The sequence below is a fragment of the Panthera onca genome, chromosome A2, assembly GCF_046562875.1.
Source record: "Panthera onca isolate mPanOnc1 chromosome A2, mPanOnc1 haplotype 2, whole genome shotgun sequence".
Lineage (NCBI taxonomy): Eukaryota > Metazoa > Chordata > Mammalia > Carnivora > Felidae > Panthera > Panthera onca.
Genome location: NC_138340.1, coordinates 90,626,337 through 90,639,384, shown reverse-complemented (window position 1 = coordinate 90,639,384; position 13,048 = coordinate 90,626,337). Strand labels below are relative to the sequence as shown.

The window sequence follows — 13,048 nt, the reverse complement described above, 5'->3', positions numbered from 1 at the left end:
ATAGACCAGTAAAAGCACTTCTACTACATTAAATCAATGAACTTTCATTATCATAAACTGCCAAGTGTTGGCTCCTTCCGTATTGAAATCCTGAGCCTTATGTATTGATCCATTTAAAAGGCACATGTTTAATGGTAATTTGAAAAGAGAACTTTGTGTTGTTAAAGCAAAATCACATCTTAGGTTTAGCTAAAGGTGTCAGGAGTCCTAATTCAATTAGCTTACCTATTCATCTATTTCACAGTATAAAACACTTGCTGATATGTCAGGAATGTCTGTATTCCTTGCATTTCATCCTATGACCTCCGTCAAAGACATGTGATGGCAAAAAAAAGCTCGTTCTCAGCCATGGGCCATTCTCTTGCCTATTGGACAGTGGTCCTGATGGTAACCTCTTGTTTTTCACAAGAGTAGTTTCCAAATAAACACGACAGAAGGGGAATTAATTAAGGAATAAATTAACCCCAAAGCAAAGAAAAAAAACAAACAAACCAAAACCAACCAACCAGTGCATCTTAGATAATTACCTCTGGTGAGAAATTTCTACAATGAAACAATGTTAACAAAAGCATTTTAAAACTGCTGTTGCCTCCCTCCCGGTGATAAAGTCCTTGAACAGTATTGCCCCCCCCCTTTTTTTTTTTTTTTTTGAGGAGGGGAAGCAGGAACAATGAGGGGAGGTTTCAAAACAATCAGCTTTGTGAAATTGCTTTAGAATGAAAAGTCTGGGTGCCTGGGTGGCGCAGTTGGTTGAGCGTCCGACTTCAGCCAGGTCACGATCTCGCGGTCTGTGAGTTCGAGCCCCGCGTCAGGCTCTGGGCTGATGGCTCGGAGCCTGGAGCCTGTTTCCGATTCTGTGTCTCCCTCTCTCTCTGCCCCTCCCCCGTTCATGCTCTGTCTCTCTCTGTCCCAAAAATAAATAAAAAAAAAAAAAAAAAAAAAACGTTGAAAAAAAAAAAAAAAAAAGAATGAAAAGTCTGGAAAGGAAATAAATAAAAAGATTCTATTTGAGATAACTTTTGAGTTGGAGTTTCCTGAAGCTTTGGCTCTGCGAGGGGATGATCAGGATAGCAGTGTGGGAGGCAAGCTCTCAGGATCCTAATGTTGTTTCCACTATTTGCAAAGTACTAGAGACTTCACCTTGAATGACCCCCAATGTCTCCAAGAACTGTTTCTCTTGGACTGCAGTTGTTAAAAGTAAAAAAAAAAAAAAAAAAAACAAACTAACATATAATAATGATATAATAATAGTACCAGAGGTGCCTGGGTGACTCAGTTAAGTGTCTGACTTCAGCTCAGGTCACAATCGTATAGTTTATGGGTTTGAGCCCCACGTCAGGCTCTGCACCAACAGCCTGGAGCCTGCTTGGGATTCTCTCTCTCCCTCTCTCTTTGTCCCTCCCCTACTCACGCTGTCCCTGTCTCTCTCAAAATAAATAAATAAACTTAAAAACTAATAATGTCAATAACAATATCTACTAAAATCTAAAATGTTAAATGTTCATTATGTGTGAAACACTATTTTTGCTGTTTTTAAATGTATTGTCTCATTTAATTCCTATAATTACCAGGAAGAGAGTACCATTAATATCTCCAACTTTGACATGAGGAAAGAGGCAATGAAGGCTTAAATGAACCCTGTCTGCATGCAGAGTTTTAAATCACCGAGCTGAAATTAAAATTTTAGGAAAGCCTTGCTAAAAATGTATAGTTGTAGCATATCTGTGCCATGATCATTGTATCTGCAATATTAAACTTACTAAATACAACTCTCATCTTTACTTTTCTGGTGATTGACACTCTAAAGATGGATTAGTGAATGGATTTCTAATGCTGTCACTCTGCTTTTGTTGAGGTCAGGATGATGGTTCCTTCTCTTCTGCATTGGCTATGAGCATAGGCTGTGGCAATACTTGGCCCTCTGATGACTCTGTGTGGACTAAGAACAGAGCCCTCTCCTCATCTGGAATGGCCATGGGTGCCCAGCTCTGTGAACTTGGTTAGTTGTCTCTGGACAACTCTAAGCGCAAATGAAGTAGAACCCATTTGTGTATCTTTGTGGTATCTTTTGATACTGAAATCAAGGTATCTTTTGTGGCCCACATGCAGGCAGTAGAGGAGGGGAGAGTGGGGGGAAACTTTTGTCCCACATTCTCACTTTGCTACATCATCGTCCTTTTGCATCAAACCCAGTTTTCCATTGTAAGAAAATGCTTATTTGAAACTTATGAACACCTAGACTAATCTGGAATAGGCGGGTCGTGGCTGTGACCCCCCGAGTCCGAGATTTGTTTACCTGGTAGAGGCATTATCCTTGGTGCCCTCAGTACACAGGCAAAAGGATGCATTTCCTAAACTCATGTGGCTTATCGGTCGGTGGAAAACTAGATCTGCAAATAAACAATGGTATTTAATAAGATAGTAGTGGTGATGTGTGTTTACGTTGTGGGAGCTTGGGAAGCGTTTCTCAAGAAGGGTAGGGTTGGAAGTGAGAACTGAAGGTAGGTGGGGTTTGGGAAGGCCTACAGACAGCTGAAGAACATTACATCCCAGGTGGAAGAAACACTGTGTTCTCTCTTTCATGAAAGAATGTGCAGATCCTCTCTGGGAGACTATGAGAAAGCAACTTTCCAGGGAGACTTCAGAGACAGGCTTGATGTTTACACTGATCTAAATGTCTTTTTCCTGTTTATCTCCACTGCCTTCTGCTCATTCTGTCACGCTTTCTGGTCTCCTAGGGCTTATGCTGTCAATTGATACTCAGGTCCTATTCTTACGCCTGTTTTATATATGGGTTTGATACCTCCTCATTTGCTTATACAGGCCTCAGGGACTCCTAAGAGGTCTATTTAAAAAAAAAAAATAATAAGGTTTATTCATTTTTCCAAGACAGAGACAGACATGAGGCAGGGAGGGGCAGAGAGAGAGGGAGACACAGAATCCGAAGCAAGCTCCAGGCTCTGAGCTGTCAGCACAGAGCCCGACACGGGGCTTGAACCCACAGACCGTGAGATCATGACCTGAGCTGAAGTCAGATGCCTAACTGACTGAGCCACCCAGGAGCCCCCTAAGAGGTCTATTTTTAAGTTTTATTTTATATTCTCTCTGCTCCATGTTACCCAGACCCTACACAATAGTATTCTTGATGTTCCTAAAATATAAATGCTTTAATAGATGCTTATTTTCTGATGAAAAATGATTTTCATGAGAGCCCTGGTTGTAATATGTAGGTAATTGAGATGCCGGGTTCACCAAACTCATAAAAATACTACCATAATCAAGTGAAATAACAATTGGCTGGGCTTCTTCAAAGTGAGCCTGACAGAGAAGAGCCAATTATTTATTTGCTTCCTATTTGAGATACTACTTCTGTGGTAATCCCCTGTATCGCAATAGTAGAGCATTTTGGTTACGTGAGAAGTGCCCTTAAATGCCGTATACTTCAAATACCGACATGAACATGCTGCTTCACTTTCAAAAATGGGCCAGTTTTGCTTGAATAACCCCAGTGACAGAGGACTCACTTCCTCACACCCCCTGCTGTTTCATTTCTAGGACATCTCCCTTATGTCGGCCCTAAATGCGCCTTGTTCTAGATCAGTGATTGCCGGTTGGGAAGGGCCATAACTCTGTGGTTTGGCAAGGCATGGGAACATTTTTGGATGTCACAACTTCAGGTGCTGGCCGGCATCGAGTCTAGCGGGTGGAGGCCGGTGATGCTGCTAAATAAACCTCCCAAGCACAAGGGCAGCACCAGCCCAATACTGCCAAGGCTGAGAAACTCTCCTCTAGGTTCACCTTATTTATTGATCCACAGAAAAAGTATAAAATTTTCCATCCGGCAGTCTGTCTGAGACTTGGACATAGTTAACTGCACGAAGGCTTTTGTATCTCCAAGTCCTTCGATTATTTTTCTAATGCTGTTATAATAAGGCGAGCAATTCGTGTGTGACTCTTCCTAAAGTATTTGAATTTAAAAAAGAAATGAATCATTGGGTGGGAGGGCAATGCTTAATACAAACTGGCCAGTGGCGGACAGCTTTTGCGCCGTGGAATTGGTGGAGGAATAAGAGAGTGGTGTCTTGATGTGCCGTTCCCCTTGCCCCATCTAGATAAAATCCGCGAAACCTACTGCAAGGGATTTAGTTTAAGGAGTTATTCTGATCAGAGACATGATGGAAGCAATGCATGGCATTCCAAATCCGTGTCATGATACTAATGTCACAATGACTCTCTCCCAGGGCTAGAAAGGTCCTGAGATATGGATATTGCCTGTAAAAGGGTCTGACTATCCTGGGCATGAGAGAGAGGTAGTGAGATCCTTTCAAGGCTCTCTTCTGCCCTTTCTATGAGCTCATCTTTTAGATGCCATCTAACCCAGGCCCCCATTTGTTGCTGAGGTCACTTTAACACTCAGGGACACAACAACCGGGTCAACTAATACCTGTCATTTCAGTTAAAATGTGCTCCAGGTTGGCAAGAAAGACTGAAAAAAATGACACATCCTCTGAAAAAGAGAGAGGAACGTTTTTGGAACAATTCAAGGGACATGTTTGAATGGACAGCTGAGGAACTCTCATTGTAGTCTGTTTAAAAAAGCACAAGCATGGGGGCGCCTGGGTGGCGCAGTCGGTTAAGCGTCCGACTTCAGCCAGGTCACGATCTCGCGGTCTGTGAGTTCGAGCCCCGCATCAGGCTCTGGGCTGATGGCTCGGAGCCTGGAGCCTGTTTCCGATTCTGTGTCTCCCTCTCTCTCTGCCCTTCCCCCGTTCATGCTCTGTCTCTCTCTGTCCCAAAAATAAATAAAAAAACGTTGAAAAAAAAAAAAATTAAAAAAGCACAAGCATGAACAATGCTTCAAAATAAGTACCCTGTAGACAATGGCCCAGCTAAAGGCAACCAACCCGATACTCTTCTTGAATAAATACCCTTTTCCCTTGAAGTGGGTAGATTGCAAGCTTATGGGGAAGAGCAGAATCGTCTTAAAGAGAATCACCAGAGGAGGTCAATAGATCCCATGTATATTTGCTAATAAAGAAGGATTTTGGTGCTAGCTTTCACTGATTATCCAGTTAAGAAATCAATACTGTTGCTTTATAAAAGGGACAACCACAGAGTGGTTTGCGCTACTTAATAAGAGTGTTGGGAAAATAATTATTAAGGTCTTCATCCATGGTGATACAGTTTAACTCAGTAAATCATTAAGAATTTCCTCTTTCATGCAGTTTTCACCCTCTGCAAACAATGCCTATTGTATGAGCTAACACAGCAGGAGGTATCTCCTCTGCTGACTTCCAGAGAGTTCTTTCCAGTTAGTGAGAAGATAATGAAAGAAGAGGAAGCGGGAGAGAAAGCATCTCCTCCAGCAATCCCACCAAGAAAGCAATCCAGGCTCACGTAGGGGGATTATTATCATTCTCTAAAATCCTCTCTCTCAACAGGCAATTTTGTAACAGAAAACTCTATGCTCTGGTTTGGGACTGGGCGTTACAATTAGATGATAGGAAGTTTTCAAACTGGGTGGTGGATTTGTGTTAGTACATTTCTTCTCTGGCTTCACCCTCTTTTTTCCCCTCTGCTCAGTTCAAGCAAAGATACTTTCCATTAAATATTCAGGAAGTCAAAAGTAGTTAAAAATGGATTACAGTGTTGCCTGACGTAAATGAATCTTTGTGGCTACCGGCTACATGCTGTTACTACGGTTATCAGACCCCGGGGTTTATGAGAAGAATCAGTCCAGGAGTAGTAGGCAAGTGTGAGAGGTACCCTGAAAAATCCACTCTCTTAAAATGTTTTCTTCATTAATATACAAGAGTGCTCTAAATTCAGCATTAGAAATGTATTGCTTTGGATTGCCTTTGACTATGTTTTAAAATTCTTACTAAAAGATTTATTTCAAATGGATAACACACTTTAGTTCTTCTTCTTTCTTTCTTTCTTTTTTTAAAATTTACTCATTTATTTTGAGAGAGAGAGAATGCAAGTTGGGGAGCAGCAGAGAGGGAGGAAGAGAGAGAATCCCAAGCGTGCTCTATGTTGTCAGGGCAGAGCTGGATGGGGGCTCGATCTCACAAACTGTGAAATCATGGCCTGAGCTGGAATCAAGAGTCAGACACTTAAACAACTGAGCCACCCAGGTGCCCCTAACACACCTTAATTCTTAGCTCTATAGCTAAGAATTCTCTGAGCTCCCTAAGGGGTCTCCCTAAGACCACTCTTTGTTCATGATGCCTAGCTGAAAGCAAGACCCTGTGGGGAAGTGTTCCTTGGAAGCTGTCTGAAATTCAGTGTATAGACAAATCACTCCACCCCCTAGTTTACTTTGGCCAGGACCAGTGTGTGGTCTAATGAGAGCCTGAGCAGTCAGGACCCCAGGGGGCTATGGAGGAAGGGGTGAAGCCATCTCTGCGCTTCCTCTCCAGCTCACTCCCTTACTGTGTCAAGGCCTTCGTCCTCTGGCCCACGGATATCTGCCACAATATCCAATTGGCCTCTTCAGATCCAGTGTCTCCTTCACACTGTGGCCCACTTAGCCTTCCTCCAGTGCAACTTTCATGCTATCCATCTTTCTCAAAACCTTTCTAAATGTTGTTTCTGACCTTGTGAGCTATATGAACATATTGGGAATTGTAGTTACTGTTACTTCATAGGAATATTGTACCTGAAGCCAGAGTGTGAGTTCCTTGAGGTCAAGGCTGTGTTCTTTCTTACCTTAGTGGTCTTTCTAACCCTCGTCCTAGTGCAGAACACACACAAGGGATATATACAGATTGACTTGTTGGTGAAGCATATGGGGCACCAACAATGGCCTCATGGGACTGTTTGGCCACTGGGAAGGCCATGGAGTTCGTTTTAGATGTGGCTCTTCTACTGACTTTTCCTATCATTGTGGGGACCTAATAGTTACCATTTATTGAATATGATAGTGTTTTGGTGAGGCATTTTCCACAGATGCTATCAATTTATCCCCTCAACAACTTATCAACGTAGATGCTATTTGCTTATTTTATTTACTTTTAACATTTATTTTGGAGAGAGAGGGAGGGTAGGGGCAGAGAGAGAGGGAGGCAGAGAGAGAAGCAGGCTCCAGGCTCTGAGCTGTCAGCACAAAGCCCAACTTGGGGCTTGAACTCACAAAGCACGAAATCATGACCTGAGCTGAAGTGAGAAGCTTCACTGAGCCACCCAGGGGCCCCTATTTTGCTTATTTTACACATAAGCTAAAAAATGTGGAGTTGGAATCATAACCCCATCTTTCTGGTGGTCAAAATTGATATCCTTCATTATAGCATGATACTTTTGGATTCTTTATTTGTGCTGTGGAAACAGAAATCATATCAGCATTTGTGACTTTATGTTAATTTTGACCACATGAATGAAATAATAAGCTAGGTCCTTTGATGATTAAGAAGTGGCTTTTTCCCTTGTGAACTCATACAGGATTTTACTAGCCCAGATTTTTTTTTTTAATAAAACAATTTGCCCCCCCCCCCCCCGCCTTTTGAAGGTACATAGGTAGTAAAAGAGTAAAATTAGTTTAAAAAATCTATTTGCCTGGCATAGTTTGTTAATTACTTTGGCTAAACAGGTATTTACACATCTGGTGTAGAGTGTAATTTATTGCACTGAAGAAACTAAGGTCAGAAAAGCATATATATATTCTCTTACCAGTGGTAATATCAGGTATAATATAAATATTTATAAAATGATTGGCACCCATCTGGTGAGATTATTATTGAAAGATGTCAGATACATACTTTTAATTCTCTCTTCTCAAATAGCAAATCCCGTCTCTCCTGATCCAAGTATAGAGATAGTGGCAAAATTAACATAATATGCTTTGAGATGTGCAATATTTTCTATCCACCTAATGAAGCCAAAGGGTGTTTATGAAAAACCAATTATCCTAATTACTCATAATATGAGGGTGTGTTCTGAAGAAGGAAAGAAATTTGAAGTAGCTCATTTAGAGCAGCACGGAATTGTACATAGAATTTTAAATGCCAGGAATCTAGGAGATAGAAATAAGGTTATTCCAATGCAAATAGAGCCGACTTAAGTGGTTTGTGACATCTAAAGATAACATGAATGTAATCTGACTTCCGTTAGTGCTTGGGGCTTTGATTATAGTAATTTGGTAAGAGGCAAAGAACATGACTCTTGGAATCATGGACTTTTATTATTGTGACCTTCATGCCATGGACTTTTATTATTGTGACCTTCGTGCCTCTCACCAAAAAAAAAAAAAAAAAAAAGATTGAATGGCAGCTAACATATAGCAACCATATGGAACAGTTGAAAGAGCACAAAAGTACATAAGATTTGAGTTCTAGTTCTTGAGCTACCTACCAATAGGAGTTTTCATGAAACCAGTCTTTCTGGGACTTGGGAAAATGAGAAGGTTGAGTTAGTAATTTCTCAGCTCTTTTCCATCTCTAAAATTCTGTGACCGTGTGAGTAAAACTTGCTAGAGTTTGAATAATGTGTTCCTTCTTTTTCTAACATAATTATAAGATCCAATTGTCAACTTTTTATCTTAATTTAAGTCACAGGCTGAATTGTTCCCCCCCCCCCCCCCACCGCCATGGTAGTAATTCACTGGCTTTTCTGCATACATTTTCAGATTTGCACCATGAGAAACTGTTTACGATTAGTCTCTGAACAAAATGATGCTTTAGTAAAAATTAGTGTAAAAAAACCCTATTTCTTCTGGTGATTGATGCTATTTCTTCTGGTGGTTGATTGTATGGATGGCTTCAAATCATCATGTCACCTTATACCCACATCCTTTGTGATGTAATTTCATAGCACTTGTCCTGTGGGCAGGACATATTTCTCTGCTCCTTGACTCTGGGCTGAGCCCTGTCAGTTGCTTTGGTTAACAGGATGTTAGAAGGAATGATAAAGCAGAAACGTGGAAGGGGCCCGTGCAGTTAACTTTGCATTTCCTTGCACCTCTGCCGTTGCTCTGAGAAGAACACGTCTGAGCTAGCCCAGCAATTCCAGGTGGAGGATAAGGAACAACCAGGAATAGAGCCACCCACAGCTGAACCCCACCTCGATCAGCTCACTCCAGCTGATCTTCAGGTCAATTTAGATTCAGATCAATTTATAATTATTATAAATTATAATAATAAATCTTGTTTTAAGTCACTGAATTTTGGGATAGTTTGTTATGCCACAGTAGCTACCCGAGACACTTCCAAATGGTTTTCATCGCTAGAGAAATGTTGCGTCTGCAAGCCCGTATTACCAAATACCCACTGAAATAACCGATTATATTTTAATATTATCCATGAAGGCAATTATCAGGATATTTTCTTTTTGTTTCCCCAGGACATGAAACCAAAGAGACATAGCATTTTAACAATAGTGCTGGCCAATCTTACCTGTATGGAAACACTGCTGTATGAGCCGCCGATGACCCCTGCAATGAGCAGTGGGATATTTTCTTGGATGGCATAGGATCCATCAGGACACATATACTCAGCTTCATCCACTTTAGTCAAAGATGCCCTGACAAATTCCAGTGATTGCTCTAATGCATAGGTATCCCTTGAGCATGTATCCAAAATGTGCACGCCCAACTTCACTCCTGGTAGCAAGTAATTGTCTTTGTTGATTTCATCAATAGCAAACAACATGGCTTCCAGGCGTTGGATCCCTCGGTCCTCATTGATTCGCCCACATTCCTCAGTTCCAGTGCCTTTTTCATTAATAGGAAACAGACCGCCTAAAACAAGGTCACCTTCTATTTTAATTTCCCTCCTCAGAAAGTTATGGTCCCCTAAAGAGAGTAAAAATCCCTTTGAAAACAAAGCTAACATGAGAACTTGGAGTCTTGTCAACATCTTCATGAATCCTGCTTCTGTACCTCCGGGAGATATCAATGGATGAAGCCAATGTTGCCCGCTAGTCCTCCTCTCTCATTTCCAAACTGGATCTTTGGCCTGTCCTTCAAATAAGGGAGGAACAGACTAACAGAGCCTGTTACCAAATTCCTAAAGAGATAAAAATTATATGAACAAAAGTGGTAAAGAAAACATCAGTGATTACATTGAGGGTCCCCAATCAGACCTTTGAAGGGATCATGACTCAAATTACCGGTTAGTAAACACATACTGCACCACTACACCAGGCACTCTCCCCACAGGGATTCTCACCCAGCCCTTACAACCCATGGTGACGCAGATCTTAGCGGTTCCATCTCCCAGAAATGGGTACTGAGGACTAAAACAGTGAAGCGACCAGTCAAAGTGTACCTGGAATGGAGGTGATGTTTAGACTCTGGTTTTCCTAATGCCAAGTTCAGTACTTCACCTACTTGGTCATTGACTCTGGTCAGTCAATGGTAGGGCAGTAACTTGGATTGAATCTGTATCCTTTCTCCTTCAGCTACATTTATAGACCAGCCCTTTTTATTCACTCTTTTCTTTCCATTTGGGGATGAAACAAAACATCCATGTGACTCTTTCACCGTTTCTGCATTTCTGCCATCACATTCCTGTCCTTCCTTTATTCTACATACTCTCAGCCCGCTGCAATCAAGATTCTGCCTTCACTGCTCTAAAAAAAAAAAAAAAAAAGGCGGCTCTGGAAAAAGCTACTACTGATCTGCTAAGTTTTCAAATCCACTAACCCCACTGTAGGCCTCATTTGACTTGAACTTCATTGAAATTCTGACTACTTTCTACCTGCTCCAGCTTCCTAGGTTTCTGTTCTCTTTCTTCTACATCTCAAATTTCATTGTTGAACACCTCCTCCCCACCCCAGGCTCGGTCATCCACTGTCAAGGTTTCAGCTCTCACTGAAATGATTCCTAGGTTAGCTGCCTGCTAAACAGCCCTGCCTACACATCCCTGTGACACCTCAAGGTCTGTAGGTTATAGACTCTCGCTTATCTCTGCGATTGGATCTTCTTTGTATCCAGGTGCTCATGCCGGGAACCTGCAAGCTTGAGCCCTTCCCACTTTCCCCGCTTCCACCCTTAATTAGCTACTAAGTCCTGTAAAGTTTACCTGATTAGCTTCCTTCAACGCCACCTCTTTGTTTATAACCCCTCCGTGCTAGGCTCTTGTTCTCACTAACACGACCGACCATCGCAGGAGGTTCTACAGACCTGCTGCCGGCCCCCAAGGCACGTTTTTATCAGTTAGGAGAAGATAACCTTACTCAAGTACAACATTTTCAAATTTGTATGGTATCACCTGGACTGCAGGTGATGGGGGAAAGTTCCAATTGCCGCCGATAGCTGCCTCCTCCAGCCAGCATTAGGCAACTCCTGATGTGGCCTCACGTTCAGAGGGGTGTAGTGATTACCAGTGGTGGGGTCTGTGCAGTAGACTGTGGCTTAGGACGCTTCCAGAAGTCAAGCTTCTTTTTACATTATAGGGTAGAACATAACACACCTTCAAGGATGCAGGCAAAGCCCTGCCGTGATAATCATGTTTTTGACAGTAGACTGGGGTCTTCCTAGAGAACATTCCAGAATCCTGGTGTGAAGTAGCCCAGTTGCATGTACACAAGCCAGCAGACCTACCTACCTACCTACCTACCTAGCACCGGAGCAAACACCAGCCGGCCCTCTCGTGCCGCCTGTGCGCCGCCCTTCTCCCCAGATGAGGTAAGCTTATTATTTTTAGAGTCCGGTGAGAGGTGATGGCAGAGATTCCTGGAACATTCTCCTGACAGGGTGCTGTTGCGTGTTTCTGTGTGCGGTTTGGTGTACCTGCCCGCTCTCCTGCTTTTGTACGTGATTGTGTATTGGTGGGGTTTGACGAGGGAGGGGGTCCTCCGGGCTGGTCTTCCATTTGGTCAGGATGTCCGAAAACCGCACCAGCTGTGTGCTGTCAGCTTTGTCGGTAAATGTTCGTCATCTGAATGGTGGCCCACCCGAGGAGGCACTCGAGGAATGCAGAGTCTTACTTGCCGCTCAGAATGGCCCGTCTCCTACCAGTCTGTACTGACTTCCTTCAGCCTCTAGGTTGAAGGATTTACTTCTTTGTGCTCCAGAATCTTGTCCCTGGCTAGCTGTCAAGCCTTACTGTTCACCAGGCCCGTCTGCTCCCTCCTACCTCTGCTCCTCAGCCATTACTGAACTATGTTTACCTGAGAGGACTTCCAGCATGTTGATGGCGCCTGGTGTGGCTCATGTTTTTCCCTTTGCCGTGAATGCCCTTCTATACCCATCTGTCTGGCAAACACCCACTTAGCATTAAAGACTCAATAATCACTACCAGGAAAGGCCAAGAATTTTTGCCTCTCTTCCTTCTCTGCTCAAATCCTGCTTTATATTCCTACTGTAGCTAGTTCAAGAAATGTTTGCTATTACTATTATAGTTCTTATTTGTTTCTTTGCTCATTGGGAATAAATAAAATGGCACAACATTGAGGATTTTTAAGGCGTGAAGAAAAAAATCAAAACCCAACAATAAAAAAAGAGACAGGAACTAGTTCAGTATGTACTTTAACAGTTTTGACATTTCTCCCTTCTCATGTTAGCAGTGCCCTTTATTTATTTTTAAAAAATTTTTTTCTTTAACGTTTGTTTATTATTGAGAGACAGAAACAGAGCGTGAGCATGGGAGGGGCAGAGAGAGGGGGAGACACAGAATGCGAAGCGGGCTCCAGGCTCCGAGCTGTCAGCACAGAGCGTGACGTAGGGCTAGAACTCACAAACCCGGAAATCATGACCTGAGCTGAAGTCAGACGCTTAACCCACTGAACCACCCAGGCACATCTGCAGTGCCCTTTAAAGCCCAGATTTCCACATGCTTTCTGTTCCTTTTGCATGAAGCAAGTGATAGATTGTTTTCTTGAGACATGTGAGTCATCCGGGTTTTGTTTTGTTTATTTAGGTGTGAGCCTCAGCAATGACAGCAGCAGTCATTGGAACGCGCAGCGTGAGCCCAGAGCCTCTCCGGGAGATCTGCCACGGGGCACTAGAAAGTCTAATAATAAAAATCTTTTTAAGTTTATTTATTTATTTTGAAAGAGAGAGAGAGGAGAGAGAGGAGGGCAGAGAGAGAGCAAGAGGGAGAGGATCCCA

General features: G+C 42.6%; 1 protein-coding gene across 1 annotated transcript in view; it reads right to left on the bottom strand.

Annotated features, from left to right (window-relative positions):
* GRM3 (glutamate metabotropic receptor 3) overlaps nt 1-13,048 on the bottom strand; it is a 220,301-nt gene that overhangs the window by 88,716 nt on the left and 118,537 nt on the right. The window contains exon 2 of the mRNA XM_060632366.3: nt 9,390-10,001. Coding sequence (XP_060488349.1) covers nt 9,390-9,857 — 468 coding nt within the window. The 5' untranslated portion in view covers nt 9,858-10,001. The remainder of the gene's footprint in view (nt 1-9,389; nt 10,002-13,048) is intronic.